Source organism: Poromitra crassiceps (genome assembly GCF_964638095.1).
Source record: "Poromitra crassiceps genome assembly, chromosome: 27".
Classification (NCBI taxonomy): domain Eukaryota; kingdom Metazoa; phylum Chordata; class Actinopteri; order Beryciformes; family Melamphaidae; genus Poromitra; species Poromitra crassiceps.
The window spans coordinates 11178411-11198780 of record NC_139650.1 but is presented as its reverse complement, the minus strand read 5'-3'; the positions used below and the strand labels follow the sequence as shown (position 1 = coordinate 11198780).

Here is a 20370-nt window from a genome sequence, read left to right as displayed (position 1 = left end):
GACAACTTGAGGGCACTCTTTCCAAACAGTGGAAATACCATGTTGGAATAAAGCTCTTTTCTAATCATAGTGAAGTAAATAGTTGTTCTGCTTCTCCTGCTGGCTGTCTGTGCAGGTAGAGGGAGGCACACTTGGAGAGCTCTCTCTCCTGCGGTCTCCTGGAGATGTCGGATCAAATGAACTTCAGGGACCCAATGGAACACCTGGAGAGACAGGTCTCCTGGTGTCGTCTGGAGAGACAGATCCGCTGGTGTCTTCTGGAGAGACAGATCCGCTGGTGTCTTCTGGAGAGACAGGTCTCCTGGTGTCGTCTGGAGAGACAGATCACCTGGTGTCTCCTGGAGAGAGAGGTTCCAGGTCACCAGGACCAGACAAGCAGAAGGTATTGCGGCACTCTTTCCAAACAGTGGAAATACCATGTTGGAATAAATCTCTTTTCTACTTATAGTGAAGTAAATAGTTGTTCTGCTCTCTTGTTTAGATAGCTGCGTTTCAAGGTAGAACATGTGTTGTGGCTGCTATGCATAATGTGCATGATGTTCTTTATATAGACAGTGTACCTGTTAACTGCTATACAGTATCCACTCCAGCATTAAGAAGGGGGATGTAGACTATGTTGATAGTTGCCATAACAACCAGTCGCCCCGTCATGCATTCATTTGTGACGCTCGCTAGGAATGCTGGGTACTAGGAAGCGCGGTACAGTTGTGGTTACCTGTCTGCTGCTAGCTGGAAGCTATTAATAAAAGTATTATTCCATCACATCTACAATCTCGTGTCATACGCAGAAACGCGATTTGGTGCGCAGTTTGGCGGCAACAGTGGGCGGCAAGTAACGTTAACAAACTCGCAACCACTAACCCAAACCCTAACCCGAACCCTTAACCTAACCATAACCCTAAACCTAACCCCCTAACTTCCATGTAAAGTTATTATGCATGTTCGATTTCTAATGTAAGTGGATGAGGCAAAGTTGCATATGAACTGCATGAGAAACTGCGTTTTTGCGTATGTATTCCACGAGATAACACCCGCGTGTCATACATACGCTCTCCCAACAGACACCGAATTGGGCACTGAGCAGACAAGACAATCAAATGCCAACTTGAAAACATTCCTGGATGAATGATGAAGGACTTTTGCGCATCGGAGGCGCCATGAAACCATGCGTAAAAGGGGGTCATCCCTATGTTCCCCGGGTCCTATGTTCCCTGTTTTTGTGGGACCGGGGAACATAGAACCCCGCTATGTTCCCTGGGAGAGGTTAGGTTTTGGGTTAGGGTCTGGGGGAGGTTAGGTTTAGGCGTGGGGGGTGGGAGAGGTTAGGTTTTGGGTTAGGGTCTGGGGGAGGTTAGGTTCGGTCCCACAAAAACGGGGAACATAGGACCCGGGGAATATAGGACCCGGGGAACATAGGTACGCTCCCGCGTAAAAGCACCCTCTCCCCCTCTCTCATGTCAGGTCCATGCATGTAAAAGCAGCTGCCAATTAACCAATAATTAAGCAGACACAGCTTTGTGCAGCCTCTGTTAAAATGTTGAAAACTGAAGTGTGAGTATCTCCATAATTACAAAGATAATGAACATTGCCCTATGAGCATTAAAACGACATGTGAAAGGACTTACATGGTTTCCTGAAGGCACACAAAGGGTAAGTCCACTTTAGGCTTCTCACTGCAGTCAATTAACAACATGTGCTCCCTATGCACTGCCGCATGCAATGTCCATGGATCTGACATTATGCTGGGAACGGGACAGGCTCTTGTAGAATTTAGAAGCAATTTATAAGAAAAGTAGCTGTTGTTTATGTTGACATAATGACAGCAGATGTGTTTCCTTTTTGGAAATGTGATCATGACGGCTTCTGTTCTGTGGGTTTTGATTGACAGGCAGCTGCTGTGATACTCTGTCTCTCCCCTATTAAGGGTGCGGCGTTCAGGCACGGAATCTTTTACCGGAGGGAAGCACCGGATCATTCAGGTCCACCTTCACCAGTGCTCCTACGGTCTCCTGGAGATGTCAGATCAAATGAACTTCAGGGACCCAATGGAACACCTGGAGAGACAGGTCTCCTGGTGTCGTCTGGACAGACAGGTCGCCTGGTGTCTTCTGGAGAGACGGATCCGCTGGTGTCTCCTGGAGAGACAGATCACCTGGTGTCTCCTGGAGAGAGAGGTCCCAGGTCACCAGGACCAGACAAGCAGAAGGTATTGCGACCATCACACGCACCTTTTTATCCTGAAAATACATTGTGTTTGTAGACTTTGGACTTAGACTGGGAAAGGGGGGGGGGGGGGTGTTACAACAGGTAATTGTACAGACTTCAAGCAATTTGAGATGAATACTGAAAAACTAGATCAGTGGTTCTCAAAGTGGGGTCTGGGGACCACCAGGGGTCCTTGAGAGAGTTCCAGATAGTCCCCATAGTAAATTCATGAATTGTTAAACTTCACCATTAGCCTTGACTGACAGAGAAGGAACCTATAAAGAAGTAAAAGACATCACTCACGTCACATCACATCACATCACGTCACATCACATCACATCACAGTTTTTGGATTTTGTAATCTGAAAGCAGTTTTCAATGAAAGGTGAAACAACACAGATACTGTATGATGGTTTATAGTGGGACTTTCCATGCCTGCCCCATTCACTTCAATAGAACTGTCCCCAAAGTCTAGCCCCAATGCAAAATTTGAACGCTGGGATGCTTCTATTTAGGTTACTTGCACACAGAGAGGAAGCAAATTGTTGCATTTCTGATTAACTATATCATATCATTTTATTTTTGAGGGCTTTAAAGCATGAATGACAGATGAATAGATCTGAGGGCCGGGGCTATTTCTCTTTAAGAAAAAGAAAGAAGAAAAAGCGGTCATTGGATGAGGCCCTCCCGTCTGTATGCAGACTCGTTGACGTCTCGGATGAGGCCGATGACCGTTGTGTCGTCTGCAAACTTCAGGAGTTGTTTGAATACATTATCAATCACTTTGTATGTTGACAACTTGAGGGCACTCTTTCCAAACAGTGGAAATACCATGTTGGAATAAAGCTCTTTTCTACTCATAGTGAAGTAAATAGTTGTTCTGCTTCTCCTGCTGGCTGTCTGTGCAGGTAGAGGGAGGCACACTTGGAGAGCTCTCTCTCCTGCGGTCTCCTGGAGATGTCAGATCAAATGAACTTCAGGGACCCAATGGAACACCTGGAGAGACAGGTCTCCTGGTGTCGTCTGGAGAGACAGGTCCGCTGGTGACTTCTGGAGAGACAGATCACCTGGTGTCTCCTGGAGAGAGAGGTTCCAGGTCACCAGGACCAGACAAGCAGAAGGTATTGCGGCACTCTTTCCAAACAGTGGAAATACCATGTTGGAATAAATCTCTTTTCTACTTATAGTGAAGTAAATAGTTGTTCTGCTCTCTTGTTTAGATAGCTGCGTTTCAAGGTAGAACATGTGTTGTGGCTGCTATGCATAATGTGCATGATGTTCTTTATATAGACAGTGTACCTGTTAACTGCTATACAGTATCCACTCCAGCATTAAGAAGGGGGATGTAGACTATGTTGATAGTTGCCATAACAACCAGTCGCCCCGTCATGCATTCATTTGTGACGCTCGCTAGGAATGCTGGGTGTCTCCTGGAGAGACAGATCACCTGGTGTCTCCTGGAGAGAGAGGTCCCAGGTCACCAGGACCAGATGAGCAGAAGGTATTGCGACCATCACACGCACCTTTTTATCCTGAAAATACATTGTGTTTGTAGACTTTGGACTTAGACTGGGAAAGGGGGGGGGGGGGGGGGGTGTTACAACAGGTAATTGTACAGACTTCAAGTAATTTGAGATGAATACTGAAAAACTAGATCAGTGGTTCTCAAAGTGGGGTCTGGGGACCACCAGGGGTCCTTGAGAGAGTTCCAGATAGTCCCCATAGTAAATTCATGAATTGTTAAACTTCAGCATTAGCCTTGACTGACAGAGAAGGAACCTATAAAGAAGTAAAAGACATCACTCACGTCACATCACATCAGTTTTTGGATTTTGTAATCTGGAAGCAGTTTTCAATCAAAGGTGACACAACACAGCACAACACAGCTGTATGATGGTTTATAGTGGGACTTTCCATGCCTGCCCCATTCAATTCAATAGAACTGTCCCCAAAGTCATGCAAAATTTGAACACTGTGATGAGAGTGATGTCTCTTCCTTCTATATAGGTTACTTGCACACAGAGAGGAAGCAAATTGTTGCATTTCTGATTAACTACATCATATCATTTTATTTTTGAGGGCTTTAAAGCATGAATGACAGATGAATAGATCTGGGGGCCGGTGCTATTTTTCTTTAAGAAAAAGAATGAAAAAAAAAGGCGGTTATCGGATGAGGCACTCCCGTCTGTATCATTGACATAAATAAAATGGACCGAGCGTCCCTATCTCCTCCCTGTATGGTCTATTGAAGCCAAAATCCTGCCAGATCAGTGAACCAGAGTCTGCACAGTAGCTCCGTTGAGTACCTCTGTGGGCTCCCCGCCCCTCTGAATTTTCTTATGTAGAGCTGCTGTTTCTAGAATGCGCACAGTGCGTTGTGTATTTATATACAGTCTAGCTCTGTAAATATGGCACTTTAAGTTGTAATATTTTTTGTCTCGCCAAAAGTAACCAGGAAGATTCCCACTATGAGATCAGTTTATCAAAATGACGCCTGTACGAAAATCTGATTTTGGTTGTCGGAGATTGAGACCTCCGGGCTGCTGCTGAGTGCGGTTCCATGCCGCTGTTCCGACCTCCCGCTGGTCCGACCTCCCGCTAGTCCGACCTCCCGCTAGTCCGACCTACCCTTGACCACCCAATATTCCACAGACATCGCATCGCATCTCTCCTCACACTCAAGAACATCCTTTCCCAGGCAGGCTGATGTCGCTGTCCATCGGCAAGGGTGTTGAAATGTAAACCAACTAAAAATGAATCTTTTATTGTAGTCCTTTAGGATACTTTAACTAGTTTCCTCTTCTCTCTCTCTCTCCACTCCACAGCTGTCCACGTAATCTAATGTTATGCCTCCACTCGGGAGTATAGGCTATGGAAACGCACATTCAACTCGAGCACATTTTGCGCATAAAATGCCCCGCAATTTGAAGATCAATAGCCTACACATAACATGTAGACATTAGGTTGAATCCCTATATAAATGCAACATCACAGACGGGCCCGGCGCCAGGATGAAATGACTGAGGGTGCAGTTATAACTGGGGAGGGGGCAGATATTTTTTTATAGTAAAACATAGGTTATATACCCGCCATGCCTATTTCTGCACTTTTTAACCATGCAATATAGCCTCTGAAAAGCTAAATAACAAGAAACTAAAGACTACTGTTTCAAAATCAAATATGTATTTCACAGCAGTGGTGAAATGAAGGCAGTAGGCTATTAAACCTGAGTGTCCTTGCACAACCCAAAATGTCGGGAACTGTCTGAACAATCTGAGTCTGAACAGAGGTCTATGCAAAATCATAGAATGAATGGTTAGTTCACTACACAAATCAACAAAAACTAAACAAAATAATAGACTGCAGACTCACTGTTTGAACCAAAGTGATGTGTCTGTCTCAAAATGTAGATATTGAAAAAAGATCGATTTAATATTTTTTTTAATCCATAACATATTTTTAGCAAACGAAATTTTCATTTTAAAATGGTTTTTGTTGACATTTATTTCAAAATAATTATCTATGCACTGCGGTCTGTGCTTGCAGTGCGTGAGTGCGGGAGTGAGGAGAGCCTCACTGCTCATTAATTAATTCGGTTCAGGTTTGAATTGTTTAAACAGCAATAAAACACACAAAAACAAAGGCTATGATGCAATCATCCAAGAAATGTGTTTTATCGATATAAGGGCGGCTCGACCTAGTAGACCGAGTAGCAGGAGCTTGATGCTTTTCTGTCGTCTTTCTGGCCTTGGCTGAAGTCGCTAGTTGCACCATCATTACTTTAAAAAAGAACTTGCCCAGCTATGTCTGCTTTGCCATTTTGATCTTGTCAAAGCGCTGTCGGCCGTCCGCGGGAATCGGGATGCTGCTGCATGTGTGCATATGGCGGACTATAAAGAGACAGCTCAGCTACATTTTTCCTTTTTCACCAAACACTCCACATAGGCCTATATATATGAGGTTCAAAAGTAATAGATCTCTGACACCTTGTAACAACCAAAGCACAGCAAATAGCGCTTCCCTGCCAATTCTGAAACAGAGCTATGTTTATAGGGTTATAATTGGACCATTCTGGTAACATTCTTGGATGTTTATACATTGCTCCACTAGCTGGTAAAATCTGTTGTAGGCTACTGCATCACAATGACACAATGTCGCGGTCATGACGAGCAATGTACATACAGATTTTTATTAACCACACACACACACACACACACACACACACACACACACACACACACACACACACACACGACATAATAAATAATAATAAGAATCATAATAAGAATAATAACAATACTTATAATAATAATAATAACAGTAATAATACTAATAATACTAATAATAGTAATATCATAAACATAATAACAATAACAATGATAATAACAATAATAATAGTAACAACAATAACATAATAACAATAACACTACCAATAATATAGTAATAATAATAATAATAAACAATAATAGTAGTAATAATAATAATAACAACTTACAATAACAACAATAATAATAATAATAATAATAGCCTAATAATAATAACAGCTTTCTTTTATTTATTTTTAGGGACAGAGTTCACTCAAAAGGTAGCCTACATGTCAGCTGGGCTGAGTTGATTTGGGCTGGGCAGTGTGTGTGTGTGTGTGTGTGTGTGTGTGTGTGTGTGCGCGCGCGCGCACGTGTGCGTGCTGTGTGTGTTGTGCGAAACAGCGCCTAGTGTCTGCGGCTGTTTGTGTGCGCTTCCCATGGCATTGATTTACATGTGATTAAAGCTTGGTTGACACAGCCGAATTTACAACAACAATAATAATAATAATAATAATAATAATAATAGCCTAATAATAATAATAACAGCTTTCGTTTATTTATTTATTTTTAGGGACAGAGTTCACTCAAAAGGTAGCCTACATGTCAGCTGGGCTGGGCTGGGCTGGGCTGGGCGTGTGTGTGTGTGTGTGTGTGTGTGTGTGTGTGTGTGTGTGTGTGTGCATGCTGTGTGTGTTGTGCGAAACAGCGCCTATTGTCTGTGGCTGTTTGTGTGCGCTTCCCATGGCATTGATTTACATGTGATTAAAGCTTGGTTGACACAGCCTAATTTATGGCAGTGTAGGTCGGACTAGTGGGAGTTCGGACTAGCGGGAGGTCGGACTAGCGCCCGGACCCCCTGAGTGCAGCCCGGACCGGAAGTGGAGGACCCGTTAGCGATTAGCTAATGGTGCTTGTGTACACTTGTGTAGGCCCCGTGTTGGTTATACCCAGGAGTTAACATTATAAAACACATTTCCTGGCATATGCAGGTAGTTGCACAGCCTGGTAAGTTCTGAAAATATGTGTCAACGGTGGTGTAGTGGTAAGCGCTGTTGCCTCACAGCTCGAAGGTCCTGGGTTCGATTCCCACCTGGGACGCTGTGAACGCTGAAGGAATGCGTGCCCGTCCGCATGTCCTCGAGTGCCCACCGCCCGGGTGGGGTCGTCAAAAGGGCCTTTCTGTGTGGAGTTTGCATGTTCTCCCCGTGCCTCCCGGGGGTTTCCTTTATATAGGAACCCCCTTCACCAAAACCTGCAATATGCTGGTTGCTAATGTGGTCCCTCCTCTGGTCGTTAAGGGCGCCTGTTCGGAGGGAGGGGAACTGGTTGGAATAGCGTGAACGTCCCACGTGCTATGTCCTACCGGTGAAGCTTCCCCTGTCAGGTGAAAAGAAGCAGCTGGCTAACTGCCCATGTCTCGGAGGAAGCATGGAGCCAGTTTGGGCTCTCCCCAGATCGGCAGAGGGTGGAGCAGCAACCAGGATAAATAAATTAAATTAGCACTAAAGGGGGATAAAAAATGGGATAAAAAATCGGGGTGGGGGGGGGGGGGGGATCAGAAAAATGACCACTTGCACAGGCATTAGCATGATAATGACTATCTAAAATGATACAAACCACCTTTGGAAAAAAATTATCTGACGTATACTGTGATTATTTCGGTTGTGATTTTCCCATCCACTAACATGGGGGAGGCGGGCCTTGTGACCTATACTGGCTACAGCCGCCAGAGCGGCGATCTAACATGCACCTAGCCTGGGTAAACCCACCCAGTCGTGAGCAGGGTAAGCCTGAGAGCAGGTCACTGGGGGCTGGGTTTACCCAGGCTAACATGCACCGGCCTCACTGAACGGGACCAGAGCTGCACCCTGGAGCCGAGTGCACCAGCTGGGCGTACGCCTAGGTGTAACGCTACGTCCGACGTAGAACTCAAAGATACGACTAACTTAATTTTATGACTGGTGCACCATGTAGTCTTAAGGCCTGTATGCGCTGCGCCTGGGTGTAACTTTTACGTCTGGTATGGAGCGGGTGTAAAAGTTACACCCAAGGCGTACTCACTGACAACTGTCTCATCTTGATCTGCGCTGTCGGGACTGACAGCTCTGTGCCATCAGTGCCGTTCAGTCCTGTGATGCGGGGGAATCTTCTCCAAAAATATCGATCGATATGTGCTGTAAATGGACGTTTTGGGCGCAGGACCTCCGCTCGTCGGCGGGTTTTTAAAAGCTGATGCGTCTGATGCATCTTTCCATTTCTTCCTGACTTCGTCAACTCCCCGCAGTGCGCAGTCCGCCATCGCATTCAGTAGCCTACTGATTGCACTTGTGATCAAATTCCATGCATCTCGTTTCTGTTTGTTTGTGTTGGCGCTGTTAAATGTAGCTGTGAGAACGTTTGAATGCTTTGAATACAACTCTATAAGTTTGAGCTGAGTTGGAGCTGTCTGTCAGCTGTCTCGAGCTCGTCTGAGAGAAGTGTGTTGCTTGGCAACAAGCACGTATTCAGGTGAACGCGCACGTCCGCAGCCTAAAGACCGGGCGCAGCTACGACCGTGTTAAGTCAGGCTTGGTGGTGCCGCGTCTATGTGCCGACAGGCCGCAGTGCCGACAGGTCGCAATGCCAATAGCCCACAAGCAGAACCAGCTGAGCGAGGCGGCGTGCAGCGTGTCGGTGGAGCTAACCTCTCCCAGCCCCCACGCCAAACCTAACCTCCCCCCATGCCTAAACCTAACCTCCCCCAGACCCTAACCCAAAACCTAACCTCTCCCACCCCCACGCCTAAACCTAAGGTCGGCATTGCGGGTGGTCGGCATAGCGGGTGGACCCCGGCTTGGTGCACTCGGTGTAAATTCAAATCACAACGTCGGGCGTAGCTAAGACCGGCGTAACAGTTAAGACCTACTTTTTTACGCCCAGCTGGTGCACTCGGCTCCTGGTCGTATGCAGACTCGTTGACGTCTTGGATGAGGCCGATGATCGTTGTGTCATCTGCAAACTTCAGGAGTTGTTTGAATACATTATCAATCACTTTGTATGTTGACAACTTGAGGGCACTCTTTCCAAACAGTGGAAATACCATGTTGGAATAAAGCTCTTTTCTACTCATAGTGAAGTAAATAGTTGTTCTGCTTCTCCTGCTGGCTGTCTGTGCAGGTAGAGGGAGGCACACTTGGAGAGCTCTCTCTCCTGCGGTCTCCTGGAGATGTCAGATCAAATGAACTTCAGGGACCCAATGGAACACCTGGAGAGACAGGTCTCCTGGTGTCGTCTGGACAGACAGGTCGCCTGGTGTCTTCTGGAGAGACGGATCCGCTGGTGTCTCCTGGAGAGACAGATCACCTGGTGTCTCCTGGAGAGAGAGGTCCCAGGTCACCAGGACCAGACAAGCAGAAGGTATTGCGACCATCACACGCACCTTTTTATCCTGAAAATACATTGTGTTTGTAGACTTTGGACTTAGACTGGGAAAGGTGGGGGGGGGGTGTTCCAACAGGTAATTGTACAGATTTCAAGCAATTTGAGATGAATACTGAAAAACTAGATCAGTGGTTCTCGCACCTTTTTATCCTGAAAATACATTGTCTTTGTAGACTTTGTAGACTAACCCTAACCCTGACCTGTGTAGTTACACTGTTGTAACTACTGCTAATTATGTATGGGGAGATTTTTTTTTACTAAGTGCAAATAGTTTTGTTGTTTAATTGTTCTTGGATTTCACTATTTACTGTTGTTTACCAGGAAGCAGCGATAGCGAGGGTTAAACGGAAGCTCTTGGAAGTGCTGTATGATTTGGGAGATGAAGAGTTCAGGAAGTTCAAGTGGTGGCTGCAGCAGCCTGGCTGCCTCGGACATTTCCCCGGACATTTCCCAGCCATCAAAACGCACCTGTTGGAGGAAGCAATGAGGGAGGACACAGTGGATAGGATGTACCAGACCTACACCGGAGACTCTCTGGAGGTGACCAAGAAGGTTCTAATTTTGATGAACAGGAACGATCTAGAGGAGAGTATGGGCCCTATCTTCGTACAGGCGATATCCCCTATTTGCACTTGTGCACCTGTTTGCGCATGCATTAAGGCAGGGAAGATACCGGTCTGCCTTGCGCATTTGTCCAGGTCTTATCCCGAGGTTTGCACCCCCGCCCTGCAGCATCCCCACCTCACGGGAGCATATTGTAATGATTGTAACTGTTTAAAAGTTATATAATTGTCTGGGTAGACGTGACCCCTCCGATTTCTACGTTAAAACAGCCCCAAAATATGTTGAACATTCACGTTACGTGCCACTGGCGCAAATTAGAGCTGTGCCAAAATCATCTACGCCCCCAAAATACCTGCGCAAACGGGATTTGGGCGGTCTTAAGTACCAGAATTATTCACAGGTGTGGCCAGGCAATGCTGGGCATTATGTCAATCAAAACCAATCAGATTCCCGTCGCGCGAACGCTGTTTGCGCGAGGCATGCAATATGCTGTAATTCTCTCCATGTGTAATAGAGTGGACTCACTCATGCCAAGGACAAAGAGAGATGGAGAGAGCTTATTGACAGATCGTCTGTGGTGCCAACGACCCTCTGGGTTATGGAATAGGTGAAGGTGAATAGCCTATATGCAGGGGTCTCAAACTCAAATGACCTGGGGGCCGCTGAGTGTCCAGTCTTGTCACAAGGGGGCCACTTCATGTATTTAAAAAAAAGAGAGAAAAATGCAACCGTTCGAATTTTCAACATTAACAATTTATTCATTTATTTGAGGGACAATCTATTTTTTACATTAACAATTTATTTGTTTATTTGAGGGACTTTGTTTTCTTTTTTTAGGGACAATGCACATTACTAAATTAGGCAGTGTTAATTTTCAACTGTCCCTTGGAACTCCAGCTAGAATTAGAACTGATCATAAATGTCACTTGACAGCTCAGTAATCCGCTCTGCCACTGTGTTGGCTGAAAGGCTGATGTTGCTTAAGTGACTTTTTTTCTGGACAGACGATATAACATATAACAGAAGTGGAGTATTGGCCAGAATGACATGAACATTTGGAAACTTATTCAGCGGGTATCTTGCATGTTGCGTTCAGGTGCATTGTAAAAATTTTTTTTTTTTTTTTTTTTTTTTTTTGCAATTCCATCGCGGGCCACACAGGGGGCGCCGGCGGGCCGCATGCGGCCCGCGGGTTCGTGAGTTTGAGACCCCTGCTAGAGACTGCATGAAATAGGCCACGCCCATCACGGGGGAAATCGCTCCGTTCACTCCCATTCACCAGCGTCATTTCCTTGAATTAAACATAGCTAAAAGCTGTTGTGTGGTGGGCTGCGCAGACAACAAATGTAAAAAATCGCCAATTAAAGTTTTTTTCTACTCCCCAGCAAAACAAGGAAGCCATTGAGCATTTGCGAGAAGAAAATTAGATTTAGCTGTCAAGGAAGTAAGTCGGAGTGTTCATCTTCCATATATATGATCTTTGTGTGCAACTACGTGACATAGGAGAACGCCAGCGCGTCTGATGCCATCTGTCGGATGTTACACCAGCGTTATTTTCATTAATTTAAACATGCCTAAAAGCTCATGTCATAGTATTTCACTTCAGGCCACTGTGTGGCCTGAAGTGAAAATACATGTATTTAAAATACGCATTTCAAATACATTTGTGTATTTTGTAATTTGTATTTGGCTGGACCAAGAAAAGTAAGATGCAATTTGTATCCAAATCATATGTTATTTTTGAGGGCTTTAAAGCATGAATGACAGATGAATAGATCTGAGGGCCGGGGCTATTTCTCTTTAAGAAAAAGAAAGAAAAAAAAGCGTTCATCGGATGAGGCCCTCCCGTCTGTATGCAGACTCGTTGACGTCTCGGATGAGGCCGATGATCGTTGTGTCGTATGCAAACTTCAGGAGTTGTTTGAATACATTATCAATCACTTTGTATGTTGACAACTTGAGGGCACTCTTTCTAAACAGTGGAAATACCATGTTGGAATAAAGCTATTTTCTACTTATAGTGAAGTAAATAGTTGTTCTGCTTCTCCTGCTGGCTGTCTGTGCAGGTAGAGGGAGGCACACTTGAGCCGTTTTTCCACATGCGTACTGGAAAATTACCTGTAAGTCAATATCGGACATTTCCCAGAATTTCCCTTCACACCTGAGCGCTCGCATGTGGGAATCTAGTCGTCAAATAGCCGGTATGTTGGGGGGTGGGGCGGGGGGCGGGGTTGGCGGGGGGCGGAGGAGAGTGGCCTGGGGTCATGACGTATAAACTGTGCTGCAGGCCACTGAGGCCAGTCAGAAAAAAACAACAAACAAACATAGAGCCGGCGTCCACTCTTTTGATAATATTGCTGACGCGCTTTTTCCTCAAACGTAGACAGCGACGCAGACAAATTAAGGCGAAAATGGAAAGGGATATACGTGCGAACAGAAACAGATTCATGTTCGCAGTCTTCTCCGCTCAACATTGTGCAGAATATGAAGATAGACTAAACCGGGGATAGATGATGACAGTGTTAACTACCTCTGCGCTGCTGCGTGAGACTAGAGCCATCTGGAAGCGAGAGAGACCAGGAGGGAATTTATTTTGGGAAGATGCTCTGAACAATTTTGACAACGTGGAATGGAAGCGTCATTTTCGCATGTCCCGGTCTACGTTCGAGACACCACCTGAGACAACGCCCACTGATAGCGGGAAATGACTGGACCCGTTTCACACTTGTGTCCGTTATCGCGCATACCGCTCTTCTGACTGGCTCGAAACTGGTGAAATGTCCGCGATGACGGGGTCGCGCTTATACCGGAACAACAACTTTCACACATGAAGGCATTAGACCACGTTCCGGTCATTTAGCGGTACAAAGCGCATGTGGGAAAATGGCTTTGGAGAGCTCTCTCTCCTGCGGTCTCCTGGAGATATCAGATCAAATGAACTTCAGGGACCCAATGGAACACCTGGAGAGACAGGTCTCCTGGTGTCGTCTGGAGAGACAGGTCCCCTGGTGTCTTCTGGAGAGACAGATCACCTGGTGTCTCCTGGAGAGAGAGGTTCCAGGTCACCAGGACCAGACGAGCAGAAGGTATTGTGACCATCACACGCACCTTTTTATCCTGAAAATACATTGTCTTTGTAGACTTTGTAGACTAACCCTAACCCTAACCCTGACTTAGACTGTGTAGTTACACTGTTGTAACTACTGCTAATTATGTATGGGGAGATTTTTTTTTACTAAGTGCAAATAGTTTTGTTGTTGTTTAATTGTTCTTGGATTTCACTATTTACTGTTGTTTACCAGGAAGCAGCGATGGCGAGGGTTAAACGGAAGCTCTTGGAAGTGCTGTATGATTTGGGAGACGAAGAGTTCAGGAAGTTCAAGTGGTGGCTGCAGCAGCCTGGCTGCCTCGGACATTTCCCAGCCATCAAAAAGCACCTGTTTGAGGAAGCAAAGAGGGAGGACACAGTGGATAGGATGTACCAGATGTGCACTTTAATAGCACGGCTTTAATAGCACGGCGACTTGTTAGCAAAACAAATTCATTGTTGATTTGGTAAGCAATGCTTAAAAAAAACAGTTAATAAAGCAGCAGAGCAGCCTAAGCTTCACTACAGCAGCGTCCGCTTTTCTAAGAACAAGGAAGTTCCTCTCTACTCCATCGTCCAATCAGCTCAGGCCCAGAGACAGGATGAGGTTCCTCTCTACTCTGCCGTCCAATCAGCTCAGCCCCAGAGACAGGAGGAGGTCCAGTATGCTGTTGTCAACTTCAACAGACCCAACAGTGATGCTGGGTGAGCACTGAGCAGCTCTTGTCATTACAACTGGACTCCTGGGTCCTTGCTTACCAGGAAGAATCACAGGCTAATACCTATTTACAGTCAATGGCTAATACATACGTATTGGTTGTGGGCCCCCCCATATTTCCCCCCTTGTCTCAGCAGTTTCCATAACAAGAGGCTCAGATTCGGCTTACAAGAAGCCCAAGAGGAAGGCCCAGAAGGAGAAACAGAAGCAGAAGAAGTTGGGGTCCAAGTCAAAGACCACCAAGAAACCCCAGACCTTTCAGTACCTTCCCAAACCCAAGCCCAAATCTAGGTCCTTTCCCAAACACAAGCTCAAACCCCTCCCGAAGTCCAAGCCCACGTCCAAGGCTCAGGTCTACTCTCAGCGCCAGCCTCTGTCCCAGTACAAGCCACGTTTCAAGTCCCGGTCCAGTGGGAACCTGTCGCTGACGGGACGGGCCCGGCCCAAATGCCGAGCTCAGATCCAGTCAACATTAAAGTCCAAGTCCAGGCGGAGCATATCTCAACACCGAGACTTGTTACAGTCAGGAAGGCCGCCTTTAGGCCCCAGCCTAAAGCCAGATCCCAGCCCACGCCCCAGGTCCAGCTCCAGATGTCCCAGCCAGCAGGGGTGTCATGCAAGCCAACAACCCGAGGGGGCGAACTCTGGTATATTTTTGGCGGCAATTTTTTTTTGGGGGGTTGGAAGCAAGATTTAGAGGAATATCCCATTTTAAATTAACAGACTGAGCAGGTGTAACCAGGCTATTTTCCAAACAGCTCAGCCTCCTGGAAAGATCCATAATCAGACTAAGTACATTGCCACTGCCCAGGCTCAATGGACTTGACAAAAAAGGGAGACCACACATTTCAAAGCAATGTAACACAATGTATATTTTGGCTGGTATTGCCTTTTCAGAAGGTAGAAATCTTTTCTCTTCCATTAGTCTCATCTAGTGTCCTCTAGAGCAGGGGTTCCCAACCTTTTTTGTGCCAAGGACTGGTAGATACATGGAAAGAAAAGTTTTAATTTTAATGGTTTTAGTTACATATATATTTACTCACCAGGTGGCGACAAAGGGTAAATAACAGCCTTTTGTGTTGTACTGTATGTAGCCCATACAGTATTTATGTTTTTGTTTTAACTACAAACATAAATAAACGTCAACTTGAAACTATGTTTCAACTACCACACACAGCCTATAATATTATAGCCTATGTTTATAAAAAAAAAAATCCTCTCAAAAATCTGAGGGGGCAATTCAATGGGCATGACACTTCTGCCAGCCGGTATGGGACACGCGACGTCGGTCCAGGCTGCCATCAGAGTTGGGGACTGGAAGCTGCTGACAGGAGACGCGGGACATGGAGACTGGATCCCCCCACAGGTACTGTAACACTAACAAACTAGATTTTATTTTTCAGGGACTTAAGTTCATATCCGTTAGCACCTCCATCAAATAAGACTCGCTTTAAAGATTCACAAGAATCGATATAAGTTCATAGGAATAAATATGAAAGTGAAACAAATAAATGCCTTCAGACAGACCTTTTTATGTATTTGGTGTTGTCTGAAGTATGTCAAACAGCAATATCAGGCTATCTTGGCTCAACTGTTGGGTGCCTATGGGATCAAATAACATAATCATGATCCCATAGGCATCCAGGAATTGAGCAAGAGGGAGGAACCTTTTTCTAAGCTTTGTCTGGAGGAAGGCCCACAGTCTCAGACTTTGAACACCCCTTGAGTACAATCTATGAACAAAACTCTCCTTGTGACGAGCTGCATGAGCAACATCCAGTCCCCCCCCCTTCCCCCAGGTTCTCAGCACTCTGCCCGGCCGCTGGTGGAACCTGGAGCGCCCCCTGTCTGCCGCCTCCCAGAAGAGCGTGTGGCTGTTCAACATCACGGCTGACCCGTGTGAGCGGCAGGACGAGGCGGAGCACTGGCCGATTGTGGTGCAGCGCCTGCTGGGCCGCCTGGCCGCCTACAACCGCACGGCCGTGCCCGTGCACTCGCCCCCCCCCCCCCCCCCCCCCCCACGGGGGCGCCTGGGTGCCCTGGGCCCAGGAGGACAAGGAGGACGGGGAGGAGAGGTACAGAGGCGTGTATAAGAACAGGAAGAGCAAGAAGAAGAAGAAGAGGAAGAAGTGTACACTGTGTAAGCTCAAGTCCTTCTTTATGAAACTCAACACCAAGATGATGGCCAATCGGATTTGAGACACGTGGAAGTTTTCCACCATGAAAAGAAATCAATGGTTATTTTTTTTATGTGAAGCCCTTTGAGGCACACTTTGGTTGCTATAAATTAATAAAACTTGACTTGTGATGGATGTGTCAGAGACTAGAAAAAGCAATGTTCATTTTTGGGGGGATCAAGTTTTTTTTACGGATTTTTCAACCATTTTCTCCCAAATTGTACTTGGCTAATTCCCCCTGCTGTCCCACACGTTTCTCCACGCCCTCTGCCAATCTGGCGAGAGATGTAGACTAGCACATGCTTCCTCTGATACATGTGCAGCCAGTCGCCAGCCTCTTCTTTTCACCTGACAGCGAGGGGTTTAACCGGCAGGACGTAGCGCATGGAATGATCATGCTATTCCCCCCACCCCCATTTTCCTAAAGCAAGCTGTGCCATTCCACTGGCTTTATATGCCACTTGTTACATTCCTAGGTGTTTTTCTAACTCTTCCTAAAGGTTATTACTGCTATAACAGTCTTCACACCACCTGAGTTACGTTTGGTGACATCAGAAAGCCTATCCACTGTGTTTCTCCGTTATTATGTTGATTTTCACTCACAATTTGACCGAGTTCTTGCGAGGACTGACACAGTCTGTGTGACATCTAAATGTATTTTGACACTGTAAATGTTTTAAGTTTTTTATCGTTTGTTAACATTAAGCAAAATGGACCAATACGTTGAGTTGAGATTGAATCAGAAAGTTGCAAAGAGACTATTTTTCATCCGAAAGCCATTGTGTTCAAGAATGTATGTGTGAAGCGATATACAGACTTTCTTTCTATGTTGATTGATATAAAATTGATATAAAATCCCAATTTGAAATGGATGTTTACTTAATGCAATGACATGCATGATATCTGCAACTGTCAATTGTTGAGAGATAATCTCCACTCTAAGTAAGATTTTTTTTTTCTCTTATCTCTGATGTTCACAAACAAGATAAAACGAGACCAAATAGACTGTAAGGAGTTTGTGATTTACACGTGAGGAGTCTCCAGGACTTGTTTTGATACTGTGGTTGTTTGAATGTATCTCCAGTACAAGTATATTTTTTGTATGAGTCTATGAACTTCACTCATTTCAACATCATTCATACTGTGAACATTGCAGAAACCTCTATCTTAACAAGTCATTTCAACTTTTATTGAGCCCTGAAATGCTTTTTTTTATCAAGTTTTCTTTCTCCCCAATTGTACCTGGCCAATTCCCCCTGCTGCTGCTCCACCCCCGCTGCTGATCTGGGGAAAGTTGTATGTAGACTATGGCACATGCTTCCTCCGATACATGTGCAGTTGCAACCGCTTATTTTCACCTGACAGCTAGGGGTTTCACCGGCAGGACTTAGTGCGTGGGAGAATCATGTTATTCCCCCCGGCCAATTGTGCCTGTATGGACGCCCGACCAAGTCGCAGGTAACAAGGGGGCTCGAACCTGTGACCCTCATGTTGGTAGGCAGGGAATCTAATGCTGCACTACCCGGACGCCCAAAATCATATTTGATTGAAATCTTATTTTGTGCCCGTGAAGTGAGATCATCTTGTTTTAATTTAATGTATTATTATAATAACATTCAGCCTACAATATGGAAGAAGAAAAAAAACATTAAAAAAATACATATATTATCAACATTCCAACGCCAAAATGTGGTGCTACTGTACCAGCCGCATAAGGTGCTTATGTTATGTGCTTATGTAACGGCGTTGTGTTTGGTGGTAATTGCAGCAATGTTAAGGGCTTGCCCAGGGGTGGATTCGAACTGCCGACCTTCGGCTTGCTGGGCGGACACGCTAACCACTTGGCGGAGCTGATTAACATGTCTTTATACTGGGGGAGTGAGTTTAACCAACCTACTCGCTACCACTCGGGACTCACGAGGACTCACATTCATTCAGTTACACTTATAAGAGGTGTTGTTGTAAGAGGTGCATGTTGATACCACCAAGTGGTCCATGAGAGAACAGCTGGGCAAGTTGCTTGTCACTTTTAACCTCGTCAAAGTAAGCCAGGAACGGGTCCCATGATAGTTGAACATTTCTAAAGTGAGTTGGTCCTCAGGAACCTGAGTCTCTCTCCATACATCTAACTGAGACCATGTCCATCAGCCAGAGCTCAAAGGAACGTGGAGAGGGGAATATTTTAGTCTCTTAGAACAGACGAGTTGGCTTCCGCAATTTTCAAATGCTTCCGCCATACCGTCTGTACTTCGTAAGGGAGAATCATGCACCAACCGGAATGGGAAGCAGAAAGGCAAATCTTCCGCTCATTAGTCCAATCAGAATTATTTTAAGGCGGGTCTTCCACTCATTAGTCCAATCAGATTTTTTTTTCTTGGACACACGTGTCGTGATTGGTCGGATTTTGTCGAACTTCCTTCCAGTCTGAAGGTTTTTTTCCCAACTTCCTTGTGCATGTTCTGGGGGTGTAACGTACAGACTGTATAGCTGCATTCGTCGGATGTAGATGAGACAGTCTGTTTTAAGAGACTAGGAATATCTCATTTTAAATGACTAGCTCACTCACTAGCATTGCAGGCGCATGCAAATAAGCACAAACACAACAGCTGCAGCAAGCAAGAGCCTGATTACAGCATTGTAAACAGCACACACCACGGACATAACAAAAAATCAACACTGATCAACAGCATTGCTGCGTAAAAGCGCACAGCCGCACACGTGCGCAAATATGACCAAATCAACAACACAGCATGATCAACAGCATTGCGTAAAAGCGCACAGCGGCGCACAACATTATATAAAAGGTACACACAGTGACCCCGTACAATCAATCAACAGCACTGCGTTTTGTGCAAGGCATACAAATAAACAGCATGAGAGCAGGGCCGCTGGAAGTCACTTTAAGCAGGGGGTGCTGGGAGGAAGGGACTCTCGGTGGGGCCCGCAAGGGCCCTGCCGAAAAAGGATTTGGCGTTTTTTTTTATGTTTTTTTGCCATATTTAGATGAATATCTCATTTTAAATTAACATTAGGATTATACTGTTGTGATGTAATTATTCAGTATTTTCTCCTTTTCTCACTCATTCAGAGCAAAGAGGGAGATATATAGCATGATGATAATGCTCTATATCTCCCTATTTGCTCTGAATACACCAGTTAACATGACACAGAGTTAACATGATAGAAATATTATCAGCAAACTTAATGACTAGACTAATTATTCTGATCTGAATGGCAATGATTATAGCAAGAAACATTGACTCCTCTCTTTGCTGTATAGTGGGAGATGCATTTTTGAGTAGGCTATTAAAATAGCATGTCAAGTTCACATTTCTTTATTGCCAGATTAAACAATTCGTATTGGTTGTTGGTTGGTTCAACACAACATGTGGGCGCATGCACGCTTCTTCTTCTTCTCTACCCTACAAGCATGTAACTTCCTTTATTGTTATTGTTGATAATTCTATTTAAATAGGCAACATTTTCAGTATATCAATAATGCAATAATTTCCCGAAACATTCCCAAACAAGAAAGGAACATAGTGCACTGCAAAATATTTGTAATTACATTTGTAAAAAAAATATATATATATTTTTGCCACTAGGGGGTGCTGCAGCACCTGTACTTCCCGCGGCCCTGCATGAGAGAACAACAGCAGCATTATAGGCCCTATGCTTGTCCAACAACACTGACTGACCTCTGAACAGCAGAAAAGATAAATACAGTAACATGAAAATAGTCTACTCACCCCGGCTCGTCCGCAACTGCAGCACTTTCTTGACGACGCTGGCCTTGCTGGCTTGATGTTTTCTCCTGGACTTTTACTAAAAACTTTCTGATGTCGATTTTGTTTAAACAAACAAATTATGTGGCACGCAACGCAGAAGTGG

At 45.2% G+C, this 20370-nt stretch overlaps 3 protein-coding genes across 3 annotated transcripts; all 3 read left to right on the top strand.

Annotated features, from left to right (window-relative positions):
* Nucleotides 1-164: 164 nt before the first annotated feature.
* Nucleotides 165-11465, top strand: LOC310799043 (uncharacterized protein; the record flags this gene model as incomplete). Its single annotated transcript, XM_083661611.1, has 7 exons — nt 165-382; nt 1925-2206; nt 2907-2991; nt 3114-3326; nt 3620-3706; nt 9669-9908; nt 10254-11465. The coding sequence occupies 7 exons, from the start codon at nt 165-167 to the stop codon at nt 10719-10721; spliced, it is 1593 nt and encodes a 530-aa protein (XP_083517737.1). The 3' UTR covers nt 10722-11465.
* Nucleotides 11466-12834: 1369 nt separating this feature from the next.
* On the top strand, nt 12835-15310 carry LOC310799042 (uncharacterized protein; the record flags this gene model as incomplete). Its single annotated transcript, XM_083661610.1, has 4 exons — nt 12835-13582; nt 13799-14289; nt 14440-14949; nt 15279-15310. The coding sequence occupies exons 2-4, from the start codon at nt 14187-14189 to the stop codon at nt 15308-15310; spliced, it is 645 nt and encodes a 214-aa protein (XP_083517736.1). The 5' UTR covers nt 12835-13582; nt 13799-14186.
* On the top strand, nt 14758-17320 carry LOC310799275 (arylsulfatase I-like). The gene is made up of 2 exons (XM_083661869.1): nt 14758-15668; nt 16102-17320. Exons 1-2 carry the CDS (start codon nt 15546-15548, stop codon nt 16393-16395), a joined length of 417 nt encoding a protein of 138 aa, XP_083517995.1. The 5' UTR covers nt 14758-15545; the 3' UTR covers nt 16396-17320.
* Nucleotides 17321-20370: the final 3050 nt, after the last annotated feature.